Source organism: Babylonia areolata, chromosome 16 (assembly GCF_041734735.1).
Source record: "Babylonia areolata isolate BAREFJ2019XMU chromosome 16, ASM4173473v1, whole genome shotgun sequence".
NCBI classification, from domain to species: Eukaryota; Metazoa; Mollusca; class Gastropoda; order Neogastropoda; family Buccinidae; genus Babylonia; species Babylonia areolata.
This window is the reverse complement of record NC_134891.1, coordinates 27,189,135-27,215,605: the sequence shown is the minus strand read 5'-3', so window position 1 is coordinate 27,215,605 and position 26,471 is coordinate 27,189,135. Positions and strand designations below refer to the sequence as shown.

Below are 26,471 nucleotides of genomic sequence, written 5' to 3'. Positions count from 1 at the left end.
CCACACAAATCTGTCAAGTAAGGCCCCTGACCACATCAGCCCACTTACTCTTCAAAGATCATACGCATCCTCTGGTCTGGCGCCTGACACTGGAAGCACGGGCGCACAAAACACGGCTCTGCCATGGAGAAATCATCTGGCACCTCAGGCAGACTGGGCATGATTTTGTGATGCTTGTCATCCTGTGTGTAGCCACACGCCTCGCAGGCAAACACCAGGCGATAGCGCAGGGTAAAGATCCTCTTCATCTCCGGATTCTCCCGCACCAGCAGGGGCATGGCGAACACAGGACTGTCGTGTTTCCCTTTCTCACACCGCAGGCGAGGCTGCATGGTCTTCCAAATGTTCTCCCGGGCAGTGTACAGCACTCCCACAGCCTGACCAATGTCAGCTATGTTGGCCTGAAAACAGGGCATACCTTACAGACACTGAGTGAGTCCATGTGGTGGTGGTGGTAACATTTTGTTTTATCTTTTAATTTCTTAAACATAAGACAGAGATATAATAATACTCACACATTTAGAACAGAGTGACATTGTGATGTGCCGATTCTCATTATGACACAATGAAAGTGTACAGTCACACTTACGCGCTGCACATTGCATTTAACAAGACCACACTCACCATGTCCATCACAGCACACACATACACACACACATAGAAAAAAGAGTGAAGTGCCATCTACTTTAGACTTTCTTAATCAATTAACGCTTTGAGCACTTTGATGTGAGATAACTGTCTATTGCTGAGTCAAGTAATCCAGACGTTAGCCAATTTATCTTGCCCCTGGCATCCATGTCACATAACATATTGTAAGCTTTCTTCAGTAATCTTGATTCATCTAGTTATGTCGGTTTCAGCCTATACCTGAGGCACCTCAGAGAGAGAGAGAGAGAGAGAGAGAGAGAGAGAGAGAGACAGAGACTGAGACAGAGACAGAGAAAGAAAGAAAAGCACAGAGACACGCGCACATACCTTGTTAACAATGCCATATGGCGCTGCGGTGCTGGACTGGGACTGGCTCTCCTGCTGTGCAGACCGGGTGAGCAGCGCTTCCAGCATGCTCTGGGCCTGGCGGTAGGCCTTGACCAAAGTGCACAGGATGGTGCCCTCCAGCTCCTTCAGCCGCTGGGGGGTCATGAGTGCCGTCAGGGTGGGCGAGTGCACCAGGGGGCACAGCAGAACGTCCAGCCAGCACAGAGCATCCACATTCTGCCACTGCACAAACAGGTTCACCACCTGCGCCCCAACAGCCGTTGCCTCCACGTCCTGCAGTATGCGAGCCAGAGGAGGATCCATGGGTTGCGTTCCGGCCGGCGGCTGCGGGGTTTGCTGCTGGGTGGTGGTGGTGGTCTGCTGTTGGGCGCCTGTGAGGGCCTGCTGCGGGGCCAGCAGCGACTGGCCCTGTTTCAACAGGGAGGACGCCGCTTGCAACATGGAGGAGGCTGAACCCTGCTGCTGAGGGTGCAGCAGTGATGTTGCCTGAGTTGGCTGCAGCAAGGATGTCTGCTGCAACAGAGATGTCTGCTGGGGCTGCTGCAACAGAGATGTCTGTTGGGGCTGCTGCAACAAAGATGTCTGTTGGGGCTGCTGCAACAAAGAAGTCTGCTGCGGTAGCAGGGACGCCGGTTGTGGCTGCTGCAGAAGAGATGAGGTCTGCAGAAGTGAGGTCTGCTGAGCAGACGTCTGCTGCAGGAGGGAAGTTTGCTGAGGCAGCAGCAGGGAAGTTTGCTTTGGCTGAAGGATGCTTGCTCCAGTCGGCTGCTGCGTCAGGTGTCGCTGCAACAGCGCTGCTACTGAAGACCCTGACAGCACCTGTCCACTGGAAGAAGCCTGCTGTAGCTGTTGGAGAACGCTGGCAGGGATGGTGCGGATCGTCTGGCCCTGTGCTGTGATCAGTCTGATCTGACTCTGACCCGTTTCTTCTGGTGGTGGGACTCCCTCTTCAGCTTGTCCTTCTGTTGACTCCTCTTGTGCTGGCATCCCCTCCTCTTGCTCTTCCGCACCCTCTCTCACAGCCATTTGCTCCATGCCACTGGTCACACCCTCTGCTTCTTTTTCAGATTCTAAAGCAGCCACTCGGCGTGTTTCTATGGCCACAGGTACAAATTCCTCGTTCTCAGAGTCACTGCCAGCCTCAGTCTCTTGCGACCCCATGCCCTCGCCCACAGTCTCTGAGGAGGTGACACCAGCAATTTCACTGGCAGCAGCCAACATGTCTGCATGCACTGAGGTATCCACCTCCATGGAGGATTCCCCCACCACCTCTTCAGACATCTCCACTGGCTGCGTCTCCGACTCTTCACCCACAGACACCTGCTCCCCTACCACTTGGAACTGGTCTGATGTGACCACCTGCTGTTGGAAACTGGCAGGCACCTCCTGCTGTTCAGCATCTTCTGGTCCAGACTGTCCAGCATCCACAATAAAATGTTCCACATCTTGCTGGCTCTGTTCCCCCATGTCCCCCACATTCATATACTCAACAGGCTGATATGCCCCCACAGTCTCTTCTTGCACATGCTGCTCTTGTATGGTCTGGTAGTCAGCAGATGACTCTGCATGCTCTGAGGACTGGAACTCTTGCAACTGTTCATGTTGTCCATGTTCTCCTGGCTGAACCACCTGATATTCTGAAAGGCCATGTTCATGGGCCTGTACCTCTTGGTAGTTCCCTGCATGAACAGTCTCACTTGACTGAACTGTTTGGTATTCTGAGTCCTGGTGTTCTGGGGCCTGAACAACTTGGTATTCTGGGTCCTGGTGTTCCGTGGACTGAACATTGTATTGTTCATCCTGGCCATGTTCTGAGGTTTGAACAGCTTGGTACTCTGGTTCCTGCCCACCACTCTCTGTTGACTGAACAACTTGATATTCCTGTTCCTGGGGTTGAGCAACTTCATATTCCTGTCCCTGAGTATAGTCCCCAGACTGACCAATCTGGTAGTGTTCTGGCTGTACAATCTGATCAGTGGGATGGACTTCATACTGGGCTGACTGAAGCGAGTCACTGGGCTGAACTACTTGATACTGCTGTGAGTGAACAAGGTCATCCGCCTGGGATGTCACGCCTTCTTCTGAAGGTACCACTTCACTGGAATGAACAATCTGGTACTCCGCCTGATCATAAACCTCAGGAGCCTCATTAGTTGAGTGTACACCTGGCTGAACTTGCTCAACAAGTTCTTCAACTTGCTCAACATGTTCTTCAACTTGCTCGACATGTTCTACTTGCTCAACATGTTCTTCCACTTGGTATTCTTCAGCTTGAACTTCAGTGGCATGGGCAACTCCATAGCCTACTATCTGCTGTTGTGGTTGGTCTGACTGGTAGTCCCCATGCTGAACATGTTCAGAAGATGAATGAGCCTGGCAGCTTTCAGCAGAATCCTGGTACTCAGCCTGTGCATACTGGAAGGTTTGTACCGTGCCTGTTTCTGTGGGCACATCCTGATATTCTTCCAACTGACTGTGTTTTTCAGAATCTGGAATCTCACTGCCCTGCATGTGAACTGACTCGGCTGTTCCAGTTGTACCCTTGCTCTCTACTTCCATGCTGAACGAGTCATCTGCATAGGCACTGGGATCCCTCTCACTCGTGGTCCTGGGCACCGAGGAAGAGTGAAACCCAGTACTGGACACTTCTTCAACCTCACCATGGACTTGGCTGACGGTCTCTGCAACACTGTCTGTTACACTGCCCTCTTCAATGTCTTCATTCAGAACTTCCTCATATTCCTGCGAACCTTCATGTGAAACAACAGGATAATGCTGGGCAACTTCCTCCTTGAAGCTGGTCTCCATGGCTTCCTCACTGTACTCTGCTTGGATTTCTGAGTAACGATCTGAGAACTGGGAGAAGGGTTGGTCACTGCTTTGTGAAATGACTCCCGTAGTTTTATGGGGCATACTGGACAAAATCTCCGCTGCCAGTTGAGAAGATCTGTCAATTCCACTTGTTTCTGACTCTGCAAACTGAACCTGTGGCTGGTCACCGTGAGTCTGCACTGTGGCTGCCTCCTCCACTACAGCCCCCTGCTCATCATCAGCCCTATAGGCAGCCTCTCTGTCGTACAGCTCTGGCTGACTGGATGAATCCAGTGACTCTGCTTCATAATCACACCTCTCTGTGGATGCAGACTGCACTGTGGTGGATACAGTGTCCGCCTCACCACTGCTTTCCTCCAGCTGCATGCTGGCACCGACCCCCGCCACTGGCACAGTACCTTCACTTTGGTCAGCTGCTACTCCATATCCCACATCAGAGCACTCATCAAACGCCGAACTGGATTCAGCAACAGCTCCACTCAGGACCATTTCTGAAGAGGCAATTTGCCCAGTGGTTGACAAATGACTACTGGAATCCACCTGTTCTTGTTCACCTCCTGAGTACGCCATATGGGACTCCTGGGAGATGTGAAAGTGATCTTCAGATTCAGTTGGGTACTGCACACTTTCTTCATACACCATTTCAGATGCTTCACCGCTATGTGACACTGTAACATAGCCTTCCTCACTGACAGGTAAGCCAGTTCCCACATCAGTATTCTGGGAGCTGGTGCAGGGATCTGTGACAGTCGTTTGGCTGTAAGATGAACCTTCAGTGACAACATATTGCTGTGTCATCTCAGCTTCCCCCTCAGTGAGTGACTGGTGTGGGTCACTGTCAGACACAGCAAATGATTCTGATACATGCTGTGTGCTACCATCTCCACTACCGCAGGCATGAATCTTTTGTTCACCTTCTCCCCCTTCAAAACTGGCTGTCGATGAGGACACAGCCTGGTCAACATTCTGTGTCTCCATACCGCCAATGAAAGCAGGAAAAGTTTTCTCTCCCTGAGGCTGAATGACCACTTCCAGACCCTGTTCCCCAGAACCATTCGCCAAGGCATCCCCAGAGCCTTGTTCCCCAGGCTGTCGGCGAGCAGGCCCTCCCCCGAGATTGTCTCCCTTGTCCAAGGGAACAAAGTCGTCACCATCCATGTCAATCAAGTCCTCAAGGGCGTTGCTGAACTGTCCGGGCTCAGGTTCACAGTTGCTGGGTTCACAAGTAAAGTCTACATCTTCCAATCCCGCCAGCAGCTCACTTAAATTATCAGCTTCACTCGCTTTGAACACCTGAGCAGTCTGATGTTCATAATGTGAGTAACAATCATCAGCACTTTCACTGGCCAGAAGGCTCAAATCTGAGGACACACTGTGATGGCCTCGACGAACAAGGCAACTGTCTGACACAGTGTGACTGAGAGGGGAAGAAGATCTAGAGAAACCAAGCTCCGTCCCGTTTCCACTGGAACCAGAAGAATGGCTGAGAGATGGAGAGGGTGGGAGGCTTCTGTAGGCTGCAGGCAGCTTGCGACGCAGACGCTTGACGCTGCCAAACTCTCTTGTCACAATGCAGCTGGTGGTCAGGGAAAATGTGCACTGCCAAAAGGAGAGAAGAAATCCAACTGTCACTGGCTGAACCAGTTTCAACATTGTATAAACATTCAGGATAAAAAGCAGTATGTGTCAAACATCTAACAATGCAACATCTTTCTAACAAAACATCAATTTAAACCACTGCTTCATTTCTGCTAATTCAATGCAACATTTTTTAAATTTTGCTTCGCAGGTGTGAATATATTTGTTTCATAGTCAAGTAATTCAATAAACTAACAACAAATCTGCTTAAGATAAAAGTTTGCAGGTGCGCATATATTTGGTTCCTAGTCATGTAATTCAATAAACTACCAACAAATCCATTTTAGATGAATAAAACATACTAATCTGTCATACAAAAAAAGATATTGCACAATTTTGTCCAGGAAAACAACAGGTTATAGGAAAAAGTCCTCTCAATGTAATGTCACTTTTGCAGCAGGCATCTGGTTGAAATACCTCCCTTTGCTATCTTCCAGACTACCTGCACTTTGAAAATGCTTTGCTGAAGATATATCTAGTAATACCAGAACTACCAAAATCAGAATAACATGATTATCTCTTTCTTGGAGCAATGCTTTCAATACATTGATGCAGGAACTGGACCCTACTGGATTAAAGTCTATTTAAGTTTTTTACCTTACTCTGTCAATTCAATTCACAAGTTTATCGAAAATTGCAAAAAAAAATACTTCATTTATGCTGAATAATTAATTATAAAAAAAAAAGTCAAACTTTGCAGAGGTATTATTTTTCAATAAAGTTTTGGCCTTTTTTTCTTCTTCCAATTTCAGTTTCTTTTCTTTTCTTTCTTTTTTTCTTTCCAATTTCAGTTACAATTTCAACAGACTCAAAATGAATAAAAGATTGAAGGAACTGACTTTTCTGCACCTTTTCATTGGTTAGTCCTGCAGTTTTAACTACTGTCCTAGCTTTTACTGTGGGCTTAGCTTCCCCATCAGTCATTTTTTGATAACTATACAAGTCTGCAGCATGCAAGATTCTTCTGTCACAGTCATGTGTGTCTCATAAGTCAAGAATATCAACGTAATGCAACCATTCTCATGTCAATCTGCAGTTGCTGTTGATACTTTTCCTCCAAACCAATTTAAATTCATGCAGCTCTCTTAGTCTCAAATAAATTTGTGAAGATGAATAAAGGTACAGGACTATGCCGCACTGCACATGGATCTTCCCTGCAGAAAGTCAGGACCATGTGTACCAGAACAAGGGAACAACTGAACACAGCCACACACTTTTAATATCATATCAAAATGAGACATAATTTTACCTCAGCATGTTCGCACATAAGAATCGCCTCGTTGATGTGGATCTGGTAGAGACGCAACTTTGATTCCCGGCCAGCCTCAGCACACTTTCCACACAACTGCTTTCTTCCACCTTCGGGAACCTGAAGACCAAAACAATGGGTTTCCTTACAGTTCATTTATTCAGTTTTACTCTTTTAACACTCTGCTATTCTTTCTCTCCCCCCCCCCTCCCCCACTTCTCCCTGTGACTTGTGTTTTTTTAAGTGTTTGACTATGGATTCTTTCTGATAGAACTATGCAGTTCAATTGGACTTTTCCATTTAAATGTGAATTCTCTCATCAACAGTTGTATTTCCTGTATAAACTCTTTCCAGTTTTCTATTTCTCATGTCTATGACTAAACGCCAAAGTTCTACTGTTATTCACTTCCTTTCACTTGTGTATCAATCCTTCTCTTTTGTATCAGAACAATAACAGATGAATACAAATTTCTAACACCGCATGAGTCCATGTTTTCAAAAACCCATGTCTACCAGACTTACCGCAGTCCTAGTGATTTCAACATGTTTTTGTTCAAAAAAATGTATTGTTTTATTTTTGTGCATGCAGAGAGACAAACAGGAAGTCACCACTGCCATAGTTACCTATCTTTATTCAGCACACAGTCAAAATAAGAGGCAACATTATGGCAATACCTATTCTGAAAATTGGTTTGCCCAAAGTGATACAATCATGATATTAGGTTTTTCTACACTGATTTACAATTCAGAAAGAGCAAAAGGCACATGATATAATAAAGGCCAGCAACTAGACTCGACTTTCACTCCTCAAACTCCCGCTTAAAAACAAAAAAAGAAAAAGATGTGCAGGAATCATGCACACTGCAACATTTGGACAATGAAGAGCTAACAGTAAAAGCAGGACATCTAACTTTATGTGAGAGCACCTAAGTGTGTATGTGTGCAATTCATTTTGTTGACAAGAATAACAATATACCCCATCTTCAGAACATACATGATACAATGATTACAACTACTACTCAACCCCCCACCAATATGGCACACTCAGAGACAACCCTTCAAAAATATGCTAAAATAGCAATATGACCATCTTCAAAAATATGCGAGGCATCAGTGTGCAAGTCCATGAGAGAGAGAGAGAGAGAGAGAGAGAGAGAGAGAGAGAGAGAGTGTGTGTGTGTGTGTGTGTGTGTGCTTCACTGCTTGTGTACATGCACGCCTAAATCAGTGAGCAGGTCAGTGGTTCCAGATAATATACAGACAACAAGAGCAACAACAATGAAGATCAGCAACAACAACATCCAGTCAAGAAAACACTTTTTCAACACCAACAACAAAGTCAACAACAACAATCATATAACTTTTTAGAATAGCAGATAAAGTCAACAACAACAATCATATAACTTTTTAGAAAAGATTTCAAATAAGCAAAGAACTTACAAATCCATGTAATATAATCTTACTATTAAGATGGAGTGAGAGAAAAAAAAAATGAAGTGGAATAAAATAAAAATTACTACTGCCCTTAACATAAAAAAAGGGAAAAAAGGTTTGTTTCCAAAGACAGTAAGAGTATGCTGATAAAAATGAATCAAATACTGTTCTATCACTGAAAACCAATTATCCCCGTGGCATTTATAATACTTCAAAGTCTTCAAACAAACACCGCAAGGAATAACTGATTGTTCCATAATCTTTCTGGTTTACTATAATTTATAAGTTAAAACAATTATTCTTTATTCAAATCAAATATTGGTTCACAGATTTCGCCTGATACCAACTTCATTTAATAAGGCAGGCCTGAAAAGTTTCTTGAAACTGAAGGCCAAAGTCAGGGTTGGACTTTCTGTTTTCTTCTTTGCAATACAGGTAACCTTGACATCTAATGGAAATCAAGCTGAAGCTTGTGTTGCGACTTGCACCTTGTCATTACAGTGGATGTACCACAATGCCTGTACAGACAAGAAAGCCCACCTGCTTCATCTTCCTTGAATTTACTTCAAACATTTCATTCGTCCCTCACTAAAATTCAAATCAATCATTCAATTTTATCAAACTACTTCATTGCACTTGAGGCAACTGGTACTTTACAAAGGTTATTACGAGCGAGCGAGTGAGTGAGTGAGTGAGTGTGTGTGTGTGTGTGTGTGTGTGTGTGTGGTGTGAGTGAGTGAGTGAGTGAGTGAGTGATGGTGTGGTGTGGTGTGGTGTGTGTGTGTGTGTGTGTATGTGTGCGCGTGCATGCGTGTGTGGCAACTGGTACTTTACAAAGATTATTACTAATATATGCATGTGTGTGAAATTCAAACAGCTTTTTTCTCTCCACATTTTACTATGAACTACTGAGCAGGAGACCCGACACCAACAGGTACACACAAGGTCCAACATCTTACTGCTAGGGCTCTCTTAATCTTACAATGGTTATTTTTCATTTGCCAAATAGCACGACCAAGATCCCTAACAATTTGTATATATATATATATTTTTTTTTAAATACTTCACTTCCATCTCTAAAGAACCCTTCCAATGAACCCTTATTTAGTGCAGTTTGTAACTTTGGCAACAATCTGAACCCAAGTCGAGGACGACATGGCAACAGCCCATACAAACAACAAGCTCATAAAACATGAATGCTGCCATCAACAACAACAAAAAGAGGGAAAAAAAAAGAAAAAAAAAAAAAAGAGGAAAGCAGCATCATATTGTTTTGCCTTGGGCTTTTTCAGCTTGTTGCGTCCTCTGACGTTTCCTCGAGATGGAAGACTTCTGCCTGGCTGAGCCAGCGTCTGATTTATACCATCAATACCATCACCACCAGGACCTTGAGCGTTGCCTGTGTTTCTTTCACTAACTGGCAATGAGCCGTTATTCTGCAAGCAAACAAGGCAGGAAATGTTATGTCAACATGAGTCAGAATCACCACACACACACCACTGATCCACTAAAGCCCATCTTTTGATGAAATATGTTCTTGCTATTCTAATGCATGTACTAATACATGCACCAATTGCTTAAAAATGAAAAAAGAAAAAAAAAAAGGGGCATAAACTTCCGTAAAATTCGGACTATTAGCCGCAACTTTCCCCCTCAACTATGACCCCTGCATCTAAAATAATAACATATTGTTTGTAGATTTTTTTCTGATGTCGCAGGTTTTTCAGATGACACATTTAGGTCAAACTGTCTGTTATCATCGGTCTCTAATTTATTTTTACATTCACTATAAGTATAAAAACTGGTTTTGACTCTCCCTGACTTCAAAACTCACTGTAAAAGTGTACTAGTGTTAACTATTCACGTTTATCTCTCTCCAAACTTACACGACCTTTATATACATGAAACATTCAGTTCATCACCCCTGCTCAGACAACTTCCATCATGCTGAAAACGCGACCCAATGCTTATGATACAGCTTCACACTGAATGCGATCAAACTGGTCATTGAAAAGGGAAACTGCTTTTGTCAAGTTTCTCATTTTCTGTGGCTAATTTTGAGACATTTTTGCACTTGTAACATTTGCGGTTCTTAAATGTGTGAATAAGTTCCCAATAAAAAAAAAATTAGGGTATGCCTCTTACATAACGCTGCGCTCAATAGCCCGATTTTCACAGTACACTTTAAAGAAAACAACACCTGCAATGAAAAAGCCTACTAAATTTCAAAACAGCATTTAGAAAATCAAATTCTACATCAGTTGGTTGGGTATGATCAACATGATGAGATTGAAAATCATGTAAACTATATCTATCAATAAAATATGTATCAAATAACCACAACCATGATTTTTATCTCCAAGTAAAGGTATGTGCAGTTTTGCAACCTACTCTAGATGGCAGACCTCATGAGTTTGTTTCTTCAGTTTTTCCAATGACGTGCATGCCTATGCCTAAATGACCAACTAATCTATTGATCAATCCATTAATACACCACTGAAAATTGTAATCAAATAATGTCAGCACTTCACAAGGAAGTTGCCAAGCAATAAATGTACCATATTAATAAAGTCAAACGCCTTCTTCTTCTTTTCATGAGTCAGATGGATAAAACTAAAAAAATTATAGAATAAAATATAAAATAAAAACACACACACACACAAAAATATCAATGAGAGAGAGAGAGAGAGAGAGAGAGAGAGAGTGAGTGAGAGTGTGAGTGTGTGTGTGTGTGTGTCACTGGTCCAGAAAATAAAGGAGATAAATTCACAATCAAAGCTGTTGCACGAGTTTTAACAAGAAATTGTCACTGTCATTTTCTGGATTATAAAACGAATGTATTTATTTGGTCTCACCAAAGCTTTGCAAAGATAAGAAAGAAATTCAAGAATCATTTCTCCCGGATACAGCTGTAAACTAAATCATAGTATACTACCAGATAATGATTTGATTATCATTTGAATATCAAATTCATTAACAAAGTGATTTTAGGAATGATACTAGTAATGGGTAATTTAAAGAGATATGACTCACTGCCAAAAGGTGGGCACAATGACGGTTGTGTATTTTCTATGACAATTGTTTTTCATCCATTTATGTTGTCAGGGAAGAAGACTGTCTACGTACATCAAACTCAAAGACACTAACGATACACTGAGGTTGTTGGAGGATGACACCTCTTCACAATGGATATTGTGTCACTCTACAACAGCATCCCTCACGGTGATGGTTTGCAGGCTCTGTAGCACCACCTGGAGAAGAGCGACATCAAGGACCTCCACATCCCCACCATCCTCTGCCTAGCAGAACTGGTTCTCTCCCTGAACTCGTTTGCCTTCGAAGATCATCACTTCCAGCAAACAAGAGGGGTGGCAAGGGCACAAAGATGGGGCCAGTTTTGCATGTCTTTTTGTGGGCTATGTGGAGGAACAAGCTCTCAACCACTATACAGGGACACAACCAGCACTAAGAGAACTTTGAGAGAACGAGGATCGCGCCGTGGCAGTCACACCATACCATCCACACAACCTGCCAGTCGGCAGAATCCTGCATGCAAATTTCAGTCTCCTGCAACAGGACCCAGACCTCAGAGAAGCCTTTCCCAAACCATTGCTAAATGCCTTTCAGAGAGACAAGAACCTGTGTGACATGCTCGTGAAGTCCAATCTAAGACCTCATACCAGCCATTCAACCTAACCAGGTTGCAGACCCTGTGGGGATCGAAAGTGCAAGGCCTGTCCCTTCATAGACACCTCGGGTACACTTGTTGGACCCTCTAGCACCTTCACTGAGATCTCATCTCAACTGCCAGTCTACTGATATTGTGTATGTTTTGTCCTGCACCCTCTGCTCCAAGCTGTCTGTGAGGGAGACCTTACCATTCATTGGGCGAGCGCTTCTCAGAACACCTGAGGTTGATGAAGCTAGGCTGCAAAAACCCTGTCAGCCAGCATTTTGCTGGCCCATACCACAGCTTCACTCATGCAAGAATTTCAGCTGTGTGGTAGAACCCCAGTGACAGCATGTACAGAAAATACTGGGAGAGTCGCGTCATTGACCACTTGGAGACCGTACAGTCGGCTGGACTGAACATCAGAGACACTGCCATCTAGCACCTGGGCCCTTCTGCCTTGATCTCTCTGTCCTTATTCTTTCTTTAACCCCCTATCTCTTTTTAGAAGCAATTTGTGTGTGTGTGTGTGTGTGTGTGTGTGTGTTTGTATGTTTATGTGTGTGTGTATGTGTTTGAGCATGTATTGCACTGAATGGTGATCAGCAGTGTTTAGTGTGCATGGTCCATCAATACAAAAAGTAGTGAAATGTTATCATCCAATTCTCACATGGACTTTCCAATCCACTCTGTCCTCTTTTCATCACTTGACAACAGGCCTATGGTTCAAAACGTCACGTCTCACTCCAAGAGGATTCATCTACCACCAAAAATGTTTTTTATAAACAAGTTTTTTGTTCATTTATATTGTTTATCTAACTTTGCAATAATGTAGAAAAATGCCCAAAGACAAACCTGAGACAATATAAACCACCAAACCCTGTCAGTTTTACAGTAATTTCATTTGGACGGAAATTGAAGCCCCCCTAAAACAGGCTGCCGAAAATGGACAATAGCACACGAAGGTCATCAAGGTTTCTGCACAACAACTTGCCAAGGGTACAAATCCAAATTATCAAAAGTTTATTAGGAGTGCATTCCTGCATTGGCTAAGGCCAAAGGCAGGGAACAATTATTTGACACAATGACTAAGCACATCAAGGTAAGAACACTGCATAAAGAAATGTTTTCAACCTATCTGATTGGTCTCTTGCTGCACAGAGGTGTGCATGTGTTGTAAACACTGACGTCCATCACACTTGTCTGAAGAGACTTTTTATGTAATTTACTCAGAACATATAAAGCATGCTGTCTTGTCCTTTTATAGAAAGGTGACTTCTTATGGTCCCTTTACAAAAAAACATTCATCTTTGTGAAATGTTATAAGTGATTTTTCCCAGCCACCATCCACTTTCAGTGGTGAGTGCCCACCTTTTGGCAGTGAGTCATATGAGAGGGACTGAATCAAAAAAGCATAGTGTATCTTGTGGAGAGTGTGGGTTGAGGGAAGGGCTGCAAAACCCCCTGGTGTGATGGAAAGGTGACACCTTACTGGGAGATCTGGGGGCAATGCCCCCCTGAAACTGACAAAAATATATTTACGAACCCTGATAACAGTGCATTATGTTTCACTGTTCAGAAGGGTCAATATTCACTTTTTTTCTTCTTTTTTTAATCCTTTTTTTAATGGCACAAAAACACTCAAAAGGAAGAACAGTGTTTCCTACAAGGCTTAAATCTGGTAAAAACAGAACATATTTTCTGCTCGAAATGGAGATGAATATTTGGTACTTTGACTAGTGGATCCCAGATCTAAGTAACATATACTAATTAACATATAACCCAATTCATTTATATACTACAGAGGCTGTCAGCAAAGGCAAAGAAAAAATAAAGAAAAACAAATGAAACTAAAACATTATCTAAAGCAAATACCTAAAGCATAAATATGATCTAAAAACATAAATATCACTCTCTCTTTCAATGAAGCTGAAGAACGCTTTTCACACTAAATTAACAGAGAGAAAGATAGATGGGGGAAAAAACACAAAAACCCCACCAAAACACAACACAACAACAACACCTTTATGACCGACTCAGCGACTTAAAATCTGACAAAAGTGCTGTAAATTATCCAGCAACATTTTTTTTGCCTTTGAGTGTTTCAGCTTCCTGTATCGCCTGGCAGTCTTTCCATGAGACACATTAGCTATGAGCGGCAGCGTCAGAGTTTTATCACCATCACCATCACCACCAGAACCATCAGTGCCCAATGAGGTGCTCCTAATGTACGGCTTAAAGCCGTCACTCTGAAAACAGACCAAAATACATGGAATTTACCTCCTCCAAGAATCAACTATCAAAGACATTACCGTTACCATTTGTCCTTTCACTCTCTCTTATAATTTACATTTCTGTTCACTATTTCCAATTTATTATTTGATGGACTGAATTACTGGTATCAAATTAGTGTTCATTACATAAACATACTCATACTGTCCAGTCTTTGAAAAAAAAAGTTCATCTTACTATTAATTGCATTCAAATTATTATTATATATCACTATATTTTACACAAGGGTGCACTCATATACATACACGTACACACAATCACAGGAACAAAAAACAAAAACAAAAACACACACACACACACAAAATACACACACAAAAAAAAAAAAGTAGCACAAGTCAGAACCAACACGCACCGACACACACATACACACTCACAAATAACGTACACACAATCACAGGAAAAAAACAAACAAAAAAATCACCAAACTAGCACAAGTCAGAACCAACACACACACACATACACTAAAACCCCACATTTAATGATTAATCTGACATTTAACAATAAGTTTAGTACAGTCAATCCTGTTCTTGTTGCTCATCTCAAACTATTCACCTCCATGCATTTTCTGACATGCAATGTTCTTACATAACAGTAACAATGACAGTAGCATTATACTATTCATAACTGTCAATGTCATTAACCACTGTATCTCCAGCTGATCAACAGTTTGTGTGTCATTACAGATGCTGAGACACTTGTCTTGCTGCCTTCTTCTTCTTCAAAATTCCATGCAGGATTTCATACTGTCCAACACCACAGCGGGACTGGGAGCAAAAAGTAACCCAGTGGGGAAAAAAATTTCTTCGGGTCAAGATCATTACATAGACACACCAGTGTGGTGGATATCTTCTTCTTTCCTTCTTTCAACAATGGAAAAGAAGAAGGGAGGATGGAGACTTCTACTGAAAGAAGTATGGTTTGTTTCTTTTCTTCTTCTTCGTCAGCTCCACTTAAAAGAGTTAAAACAGTGTATTTCCTTTCTTCTTCTTCAGCTCCAGTTATACCAGTGAGCATAACAGTAAAATTCCAAATACCAAGACAAAACATAAATCATTATCATCACACAGACATCAAGATGTGCACTCTTCTTCTTCAATATCTGGAGTGGCTGTTCACCGTTACCACTATTCTATTTCTTCATTAGAAACAAAGCACATCGTTTTCTTCTTCTTCAGTTCTTCCCCCCTTCATTTTTACCTCTTTTCCGTGTGATCTGGTACATGAACAATGTGGTGTGGTTAAAAATCTTTTTTTTTTTTCCAAAACCATCTAAAAATGGAACTATCGAAGTATCAGTCAAATGTGACTTCCTCCATAAAACAGTCAGTCTAATTCTGTGTTTTTCAATTTCTTCTTACTGAGCAAATTTGGCATTTTTCACCACTACAGGTTTGACTGTACTGCACTACATAATAATTTCTCACTGGCATCATCTTAGTTATAATTTTGCAACATTTGGAGCAGGCTCTTTAAAAAAATGTTCTTTATAACTTATATAAAAAAAAAAAGCCTGGTCAGCCATGAAAATTAATATTTACAATTACTGATAGAAGGTTCATTACTTTACAAACGGACTCTTCATGAATCCATTAAAAATAAGAATAATAATAAATTGTAACATCTGAATGATTTTTTTAATTCCAAGTATTTCAGAATTTTCTTTTCCACACAAGGAAGCTAAGTAACTATGGCGAAGCAGGATCAAAAACTTGATCATGCCTTAGACTTTGGCTTTTCGAAGAAAGGTTCAATTCCGTCTTCTGATTGGGACTGAGTGACTGATCTGTCTGCTGTCCCAACACTGCTTGCATCCGCACAACCCCCAACACTTGTGTCACGCATAATTTGTGACAAGCCTTCATTCTGGAATCAGAAGCCAACATGGTTCATGTCCAACATGTGTATCCTTTTTTTTTTTTCGCTCGTTTGTTGTTTTTATCAAGTAATATGAATCAGAACAAGACAGAAATGTGGTCAACTGAAGCTTCCTTTGAACTTCTGACAAAACCAACATTTGATTTAAAAAAAAAAAAAAAAAAAAAAAAAAAAGAATCCCTTAACAAATTTGCAAGCAAATAACACGGCTACCTTTGAATTTAAATTGTATTCATAATCATCATAATCATGATTATGAAATGATTTTAATTATTTCATTTATGTAAAACCACTTCACATGCTAGTAAAACCTCTGATGTCCAAGCTGCCTTTACAGTTTTACTTCTAAGGCACATCGACATGAGATGTTAACTAACAAACTGAATAATTTAATGAATGAATGAATGTGTTGATGGCTGATTAATTTGGCTCAGAAACCTGACAATGCCACACAAGAAAAATCTCTGAAAAATCTGAGGCACAGGGGAGAACACAGGTAAGTTCCAACAGTGCATGTCACACCAAAGACAAAGGAACTGGACACCAAACTCAAAATAACTGTAATCACCCGAGTAGTGGGAAAGGGAAAGGGCAGACCAATATCGTTGTTGGGGATAATCAATTCTCAGTTCTAAACTAGACAAAACATAAGATTAAGAATGAATCAAGTGCTCGGAGTAAAACACTTTTTTGAAGTCAATCATACAAAGCAAAATGATCTAAGTGGCTGAGATACAGGCTGTTCTGATTCACCCAGTTGAAGGAGTTCGCTGACTACTGTACAAGTTAGACAAAAGGCTTCAGAAACTTGAGTAAGGCACAAAATGTACCAGCCAAATGACAAGTGTAAAGAGAAAGGACATAGAGAATGGGATAACAGACACGTCCATGTGCATTAGAGTTGAGTCCACATGCATTAGAATCACAACCTGAATTCTAATATTTCTATCCAATCCAGCTGAAAATTTCTGACATCAGAAAACATGACCATGATCCGACAAAGATGCCCAACACAAAGAATATTTGCATGCTTCAAGTGGCACAGCATCATATTCAGACAGCGGGAGAAAGTGTTCTGAACTGCCTACAGAAACACAGTGAAAATATTATAATCTTGTTAAAAGGACAATTGGAAATTTAATTATCCAACATATACCTGTGTGTGTATCACTTTATGTGTGTTTCACTGTTTGTGCATTTCAACGCCTGTGAGCATACAGTGATACACACTTGTGTGGGAATGTACTAGTTTGCTAACGTAGCCCATTTTCATTGTACCATCACAGCTTTCATTTCATCACATTTTTAACATATAATTTACTTATAATTTATATGTTTATTCTATCTACTTATTTAATTTCATCTGTCTTACTGTTTTATTGAATCCTAGGTTAGGCTCTCAAGGCCTGACCAGCGTGTTGGGTTGATGCGAATGACAGCCATCTGCTCCTTTTTTCCCCTACAACAGCAGATGTGGATTAGTCCACAGTTTTTACAAATCAATGAAATTGAAAATGCTCAGTTCAGAATTTACAGGTGATGAAGCTTGTATTAATATGCTGCTATCACATTCCAAATAATGCTGTGCTATAATTATGCCCATCTCTGCCAAAAGTATGCCTCATACTCATTGAGATCATGAAGACATCAGCCAAATATCTGATTGACCGTGACCAACCACAATACCTAATTAGCAATTAGAAGACAACTGAATGTGAGGCACAAGTTCTAGTTCTGCCAAATGACCTTATCTTTGGAATGATATCATCAAGAAAGGTATGACTGGAAAGCTATTGTTCAAAACTACCACCCAGCCAAAATATGTTTCTATACCACTTCGGGTTGCCCAAAATCAACTATGTTAAAATTCATAACGGGCACACTCTCTCTCAAACTCCAAAGAATGAGTGATTACATTGACCCACTTCTGTTCACTGGTATACAAAGAAAAAAATGGTCATTTACTACTCGTCTCTATCTCATTCAAAATGCTCAACCATTTGCAATCTCAACACCCCGCAGACTACCCCTTCCCATGAAAGAAAAAGTTCAAGAAGAACTGAAGAAACTGGAGGAACAGGATATCATCCGCCCAGTGGAGACACCTACTGACTGGTGCGCACCAATCATAGCAGTACCAAAACCAAATGGGAAAGTGCGACTGAGCATCGACTTCACAAAGCTCAATGAGAGAGTGCGTTGAGAGAACTTTCCACTACCCACAACAGATGAACTGCTAGCCCAACTGGATGGTGCCACAGTGTTCACTAAATTGGACTGCAACAGTGGATTTCACCAAATACCACTTCACCCACACAGTCAGGAGCTAACCACCTTCATGTACACCGTTCGGGCGATTCTGTTACAAACGTGTGCCGTTTGGTATCAGCTCAGGACCAGAGGTTTTTCACCAAGAGATGACACGCATCCTCGAAGGAATACCTGGAGTCATCTGCAACATCGACGATGTTCTTGTCTTCGGGAGAAATCAGAAAGAACATGATGATCGACTGAAGCTTGTTCTACAGAAGATGAAGGAAGCTGGTGTCACACTCAATGAGAAATGCAAATTCTCACAGGACTACACCTTCACTCATCTGACTAGTAGTTCCTATCATCCACAAGGGAACGGTGAAGCAGAATGGGCTGTTCAAACTGTGAAAAATCTCCTGAGGAAGTCTACTGACCCTTACACTGCCCTTCTCAACTACCATACAACTCCTCTTCAAAATGGCTACAGTCCGGCAGAACTGATGATGAGCCAAAAACTCAGAAACTGTGTGCCTACAATGCCCAGTCAACACATTCCCTTCAAACCAGAAGCTGAGAAATTCAGGATGAAGGATGAACAATTCAGGAACCAGCAGAAACATTACCATGATCTGCGACATAGAGCGAAAGAAACCCCACAACTCTCAAATGGACAACCTGTGTGGGTGAAGACTCCAACAACCAAAGAAGCAGTTGTGGTCAAAAACGTTACACCTCGGTCTGTTGTTCAGACTGAACAAGGTCCTCAGCGCAGAAACCGCACTCAACTTCGTCGAAGAAGTTGGAACCAGAAAGCAACTCAGCCTGCAACACTGAGAGCGAGCGCAATTCTTCCACAGCAAAACCTTAAGACTTGTGTTGAAATGAACAGTGAAGAGCTTGCTGCAGAAAGGACTACCCCACAACTCTATCAACCAGAGGAGAGGCCTGACAACCCGCCCTTGGAACTGAAGGGTCAAAAGACAATATACACAAAGTCAGGACGAAAAGTGAAAACGCCTCAAAGACTTGATTTGTGAAGAACAGAAGAATCAAAAGACAATGTACACAAAGTCAGGATGAAAAGTGAATTGAGTTCAATTGTTGAAGTTTAGAGATAAGTGTTTCTGCTAAACAGGTTTCAGAATAAGGTTTTAGAATTTGCCAAAGACTAATTGAAAAACAAACAATGCTTGTGGATGTTTAAAAGCAAAGTTAAATCTAATGCATGCTTTCTACTAAGAAAGGGTGATGTAGAGTTATGTCCCCTTCCTGGCGCATACGCAGGGTTACTTAGTGATGAAGACAACTGTCAACAAAGACCTTGGGCGTCTGCTCTGGCCGCTCACGGACATTACATGACCCATTTTCAATGTTTTTCAAATGCTGATACAGAATGTTGCTGCAATGATGTACTCCCACCTTGGAATGTTGACAGATTTGTGACATACTCACAGTCTATGCCAATCACACAAAAGGACTGACCAGAAAGTCCTTTGGGATGAAGTGTTTTAAGTGCTTGGCTACTGATAAAACCTACAGGACAGAGTAACCAAAAGTCAGCAACTTTTGTTCTGCATTCCTATTTTAAGCATTTCACCTGCAAAACACAAACATTGGTTAAAAAAAAATTAATCAGATTGTTGAAAAAATGGCAATGTCCTTATTTCTTATTTTTTTCCCCTGTAGTTTTTGATTTACAAGACGGAAAAACTTGGACATTTGTTAATATCATTGTAATACGTATTCTACATTTCTTCCCCTCCACTCTTTGACTTGCCTTCTTTACGTCTCTTGACAGGGAAAGAAATATAGAGTATATATTACAATGTTTTGCTATTTAAACACATTTGTGATTTGCGATTTTTCCGTCTACTCTGAGGAACAAAACTGAATGGATACAACACGGGGAGGAATAGGATATTGCCGAGGCATCCCAGACAACAATCACGATTCTGATCAACAGGGCTTAATGTCGGCACAAAATCAAACTAAATGGCAACAACATAGTAAACAAAACGAAAATATAAGAAACATTGTCATCACTCGAATGTCCGTCCTCTCCCACACAACTGTTTACAATCAAATGACCGGCAACCCGCAAATCCTACATCTGACATTTTATCACACAATCGGGCATTAATTTTCTTGCAACAAATGCGCGCCTCCCATCAATGGGTATCTGAAACAATAAAGTATCTAAATTATGAGATCACTTACCATAATACGCCGAGTCAATCGAGAACAGCATCAAATAACGCCTTTGTTGGAACGTAGAGCCCACGCATGGAACCGCCATATTGATAGCGCAGAATGAAAATGGCATTGTGGGTAAGCTTAATGAATCTATCTTATTTTAATCTCATTTTTCAAAGAATGCAAATGAAAGCAAACTTATGTGATTTTTCGGCTAATAACTTCAAAACAGATAAATAGCATACACGAAATAGTTTCTTTCTTCAATTTTTGATGATATTTCACTTCTCGTTAAAACGAGACTTACCTTTCTTCAGGTTGGTAATGACGCTCATGTGGGAGTCGACCAAGCGACAGGATTCGGAGTGTACATGAAGTAATGATTGTTATCTTTTGTTTTTTGGGATTTTTAAAATCAAATTTTGTATTCGTGTCTTCGGTTTGATTCTAAGGATATAATGTGAATCTTATTTCGGAATTTGCATACACTGTTTCATCATCATTGCTGTCAGGGTTTGTCAAGTGCGTGTGCGTGCATGACATTCTCATGTTGTTTACATTGACAATTAACTGCGCTCTTTTGACATGGCGATGGCGATGATGGTGATGATGATGATGATGCGCGCGTGTGTATGTGTGTGTGTGCGTGTGTGTGTGTGTTCTCGTTGCCCCGACCCTCACAAACCGTTTTGTACTTATCTCCCTCACTCTCCACTAGACCTTGAGTGGTGGTCTGGATGCTAGTCATTCAGATGAGATGATAAACTTAGGTCCCGTGTGCAGCATGCACTTAGCGCACGTAAAAGAACCCACGGCAACAAAAGGGTTGTTCCTGGCAAAATTCTGTAGAAAAATCCATTTCAATAGGAAAAACAAATAAAACTGCACGCAGGAAAAAATACAAAAAAATGGGTGGCGCTGTAGTATAGCGATGCGCTCTCCCTGGGGAGAGCAGCCCGAATTTCAAACAGAGAAATCTGTTGTGATAAAAAGAAATACAAATACAAATATGTCTATGGTTTGAATGCCAGTGGCATCTAGTTGCTTCTAATGGAATACATTTTATTTGCCAGTCTCACAGGTCAGCATGTGTGCAAACCTATTATGTATGTCTCTTCATGGGTATGCTGCTTACTGTATCCACAAGGTCAACAATGCATGATTAAAGAATTTGTAATATAACTCACTGTTCATAGGGTTAGACAAGACAAGACAAGACAAAACAAATTCTTTATTTCGAGGATAATAGATTAGCACCGGTGTGCTTTTTTTACATCCAGTCCCCGCCCTGAATAGGGTCTACACTACACAATATTTAATAAAATGAAAGCATGGTGTTAGTAGAGATACACAACAGAGGAAAAAAATATGCATAAATCAAAACAAAACAACAACCACACACACACACACACACACACACACACACACACACACACACACACACGGCATACAGGCACTAGCATGGTGTTAGTAAAATGCATAGGAAAAAAAATGAACAAAATCAAAGAAACAAACACACACAACACACACCGCATTACACATCAGAATGGGGGATAGAGGGTTAGGGAAAACAAGAAACACACCTGGAATGTCCCTTCCACTACCACCACCAATCACCCCTCAAGATATAGCATGACTGTTACAATGAAGAAGACTTCATGTCCTCCAGATCAACTCTAGCGCTTGAAGGTATGCTGGGTGAATTGTTTCAGACCCCCATTCATGCTCTTCTGCCCCACACGTCACCTCAGCACGCCTGTTTGTGGTTGCAGGTGGTGAGGAAGATGGCGGATGACTTTGTGGTCACAGGGACACGCCCGCCCTCCGTCGCTGGACTTCGACCATTGACAGCTTCCAGCAAAGACTTTGGCTACTACACCAAGAACCGCAGCTCCCTGGTGGAGGAGACTTTGTTCCAGTCTCACCACTCTTCCCCCCTGAACGCGCCAGTCTCCTTTGCGGCTCCCTGGGACAAAAAGCCAAAGGGGAACAGCACGATGGAAGCTCAGAAAAAAACACAAAAACCCAGCCGGCCACTGTTGTGGGCACCCGATTCCACCAGCACACGGTTCAGCATCAACAGCAAGAGGTCGCCACCCACAAAGCAAAGCATGGACGACAGCAGCGATGCCTCGAGCACGTTCGGTACGATCCAGGGAGTGCCTCTGAAGCACCAGTATCGGCCCTTGAAGCACACCCCCACCTTTGTTGACGAGACTTTGTTCGGTGAACCGCTGTTGGAGCCCAGCTTCAAGGCCCCGTGGGAGGAGAAAAAGAAGGTCAGGATGTACCACTGGTATCAGAGCCAGGACGGAGACAGGAGGCCGGTCAGGAAGCGACGGCCAGCCACCGCCCTGGGACTGAAAGGCCATTCTGCTCCCACAAGTGCGCTTCCCATTTGGAAACCTTAGTCGCAGCCTTGGGTTCAGTCGGGGCGATGTTCATAGCGGCAGAACGGGATGAAAGAATTGGAATGCTGTCGTCTTTTTTTTTCCAGTCAACTTTTACTGGAGTTTATAGGTATAGAACTGATGAGTACCATGTGCCGTAACTCTTAACAAAATCTATCATAGACCCAAGGCAGTTAGAATTTTAGAAGTGTTTGTTAGTACGCAGTAATTTTGGGAGTATTGAGATCTAAATAGAAAAAGGCCTTAAGGCTGGAGAATAACATATCTGTGATATTTGTATACTTTTTTTTTTTTTTTAACAAACTCATTGGAAAAAAGATCCAGATTTACAACTGCAAATGGCTTACTAGCATTGTACATGTGTAGACTGGTGATGGTACATCCTGTGTGGGGGATTCGTGGGTTATTTCCTCCTTTTTTCTCTTTTTTTTTTCTTCCTTTCTTTGATTTGACTTGCTCTCAGTGCTTTGGGGCAGCTTGTATTGTGATGGGTCAGATTTTTGTTCATGAGTTCTCTCCCTTGGACTAAATCCACTCTGATTGCAGAGATTTTACATGTCAACACATTTAAAAGCTGTGTGTGTGTCTGTGTGTGTGTGTGTTTGCGTATATATGCAAAGGGCAGGGGGTTAATTTGTATTTTTGTTTTGAATGGTTGCACACTTGTATTTTGTTCGTCCATAAAGAGGATGATGGTAAACAATATATATATTTTAATACTTCAGTGTTTTTTTCTAATTTTGTAAAATACACATGCATATGCAAACACACACACACACACACACACACACACACACGCACACACACAAAGAAAAAAGAAAAAAGCTACCATACATTATTTATTGTAAAATGTCTGATTACTTGCTTTATGTATGTATACATTTGTGAGGGATGTACATAAGGTAAATATGTAGTGTACATACACACACACACACACACACACACACACACACACACACACACACACACACACACACAACTTTGTTGGAGAAAAGGATTTTCTTCTCATGAATATCAGCATGATAAAGGGCAATGTACACGCACACACAGAGACATACAGACACACAGACACACACTCACACTGTGCGGTGTTGCCGCTTTATGTGAAAGAACCTGTACACAGTCCAGTAACCCCAGGGTCTGTCCTTAGCGCTGAAAGAGAGGAAGTCCCTAGGGTTTTCTCTCTTGGTTGGTATGTTCTGTATTTCCATTTGAAATGTGATTTCTTTTTTTTTTTCTTTTTTTGTAAACTAGCTATAGCCTCTGTGTGTGTGTGTGTGTGTGTGTGTGTTTTCGTTTCCTTTATCTGTATATTTGGTTTATTTTTTTATATATTTATGCTTGTGTGCATGTGTGTGCTTGCAAGTGTGTGTGTGTGTGTGTGTGTGTGTGTGTGTGTGTGTGGAGGGAAGGTTCTATTGTGCCTGCATACATGCATGCATGCGTGTCTGCATGTGTGTTGTATTACCTTCTTTTTTTTTTTGTCACAATAAATTTCTCTTTGTGAAATTCAAGCTGCTCTCCAAGGAGAGAACACGTCGCCATAGTGCAGCTCTGCCCATTTCTCTTTCTTGTTGTTGTGCTATAGTGTGTTTGTTTGACTATCAAAAGTGGATTTTGTTTTTCAACAGAAATTTGCCCGGAACAAGCTGTGGGTTCTTTTACATGTGCTGTGTGCATTTTTTACATGGGGCCTCTGTTTATCATTGCATCTGAATGACTAGCACCCAGAACACCACTCAAGGTCAAGAGGAGGGGAAGAAAATACTGGCAAGTGTTGGGATTCGATCCGTGCCCTCACTCCCGAAAGCGGAGTATGGCTGCCTACATGGCGGAGTAAAAACAGTCATACACGTTAAAGCCCACTCATGTACATATGAGGGAACGTGGGAGTTGCAGCCCTCGAACGCAGAAAAAGAAGAAGAAGAAGAGGATCCGTGCCCTAGGCAGACATGTTACCACTTCACCACCATTCCGCTGATGTGTTTTGTGTATGTCTGTGTGTTGGTGTGTATTTGTGTGAATGTTGTACACATACTGTTTTGAATAACCTTGCAGCTTTTCAGTTTTAAATTCCGTTGTTATTGCAGTGTTGTCTTGGAAGATTTTTTTCAATGAATGTGAAAATGAGAACACAAAAACTGATCTCATCACCTGGTGTGAGGTTAATGTATTATCTTACTGAGGTTTATGTACTGATGTGGGATTCTGGATGTGGCAAGACGATGTTTTCAGCATGTGCATTGTATTTGCCTCTGACGTTCAGGAGATTTGTGTGGAGTTGAAGATTTAAGAAGCAGTGATCTTTCCAAGTCTGTAGGAGGGGAGAGGGTTGTTCAGCAGTGCTTCCCATTTCTTCACCTTCACCTTCACCTATCCCGTAGTCTTGTGGACCGTTGGGGCACCACAGGTAATCTGGCAACCAGCATCCTCCAATCCTCTCGGTTTTCTGACCTCCTGGCTGTATCGCTCAACCTCAAGCCCGTCCATTCTGGGATGTTGTCCTCCCATCTCTTCCTATGTCTGCCTCTCCTTCTCCCTCCTTGCACTGTGCCCTGCAGGAATGTATTGGCAAGCCCTGATGATCTCATGACATGGCCATACCATTTGAGCTTGCATCTCTTGACCAAGGTCAACAGGTCTTCGTAGGGCCCAATGACTTGCCTGATTCTGTTTCAAACTTCTTCGTTCGTAATATGATCTTTGTAGGAGATGCCCAGGAGTCTTCGAAAGCATCTCATCTCAGTGGACTGCATTCTCTTTTCTATTTCAGCTGTTTAGGTCCACGATTCACATGCATACAAGAGTATTGATGTCACCAGGGTAGGCATCAGTCTGATCTTTGAGCCGAGTGCAATGTTCCGGTCGTTCCAGATGTACCTCAGTTTTGTGAGCGCTGCTGTCGCCTGTGCAATCCTGGAGAGTACTTCGGGTTTGGATCCCTCATCTGTCACAGTTGCTCCCAGGTATTTAAAGCTGTGGACAGTTTCTAGCTTCTGGCCATCCACTCTTAACCATTGCAAAAGCAATTTTGTGGGTTGTTTTCATTTAATACATTTTTTTAAATTTTTTTTTAGACATTTGGCAACAGTGTTGCTGGGTTAATCACTGCCTTTGTACATATGTTGTGTGCTCATAAAGACTGATGTGGGTGCCTGCTTTTGACAGCATTTTGAGTTGTGTGTGTGTGTGTGTGTGTGTGTGTGTGTGTGTGTGTTGAAATGTTCAAGGTTAGCAACAATACGCTTGTCTGGAGGGCTGTATGTATTGCTATAAGCACAATAAAATGTCAAATGTTGAGTCTCTGTCTCTCTCTCTCATAGTTCATTACTGATCATTAAGAAGTTGATTAAAGTGTGCCCTTTCGCTCAACCCTTCCCTGTTTCCCTGTCTCTGTGAATCTGGTTCTTGTCTCCGTGTCTGTCTGGCTATGTGTCTGACAGTCTGAATTTCTGGCTAGCTCTCTCATTCACAAGCATACACACACACACACACACACACACACACACACACACACACACACACACACACACACACACACACACACACACACACACACACACACACTCATGCTCATGCATTCATGTGCACTCATACACACATGCCTTCACATAAACAAACACACAAT

The 26,471-nt window shown here is 42.1% G+C and overlaps 2 protein-coding genes across 3 annotated transcripts in view; one reads left to right on the top strand and one right to left on the bottom strand.

Moving 5' to 3' along the window:
* Positions 1-20,548, bottom strand: part of LOC143291277 (uncharacterized) — a 36,407-nt gene extending 15,859 nt beyond the window's left edge. The window contains exons 1-5 of one of the 2 annotated variants that reach the window (XM_076601115.1): positions 20,457-20,525; positions 13,913-14,068; positions 6,716-6,835; positions 976-5,427; positions 49-401 (exon numbers count right to left, since the gene is read on the bottom strand). In XM_076601115.1, the coding sequence (XP_076457230.1) occupies positions 49-401; positions 976-5,427; positions 6,716-6,835; positions 13,913-14,068; positions 20,457-20,459 (5,084 nt within the window). In that variant the 5' untranslated portion in view covers positions 20,460-20,525. Of the gene's footprint in view, positions 1-48; positions 402-975; positions 5,428-6,715; positions 6,836-13,912; positions 14,069-20,456 lie in introns of both variants that reach the window. The other variant, XM_076601117.1, reaches the window with a different exon arrangement.
* Positions 20,549-20,732: 184 nt separating this feature from the next.
* Positions 20,733-26,204, top strand: LOC143291276 (uncharacterized). Its single transcript, XM_076601114.1, has 2 exons — positions 20,733-20,808; positions 22,205-26,204. The coding sequence occupies exon 2, from the start codon at positions 22,217-22,219 to the stop codon at positions 22,841-22,843; it is 627 nt and encodes a 208-aa protein (XP_076457229.1). The 5' UTR covers positions 20,733-20,808; positions 22,205-22,216; the 3' UTR covers positions 22,844-26,204.
* Positions 26,205-26,471: the final 267 nt, after the last annotated feature.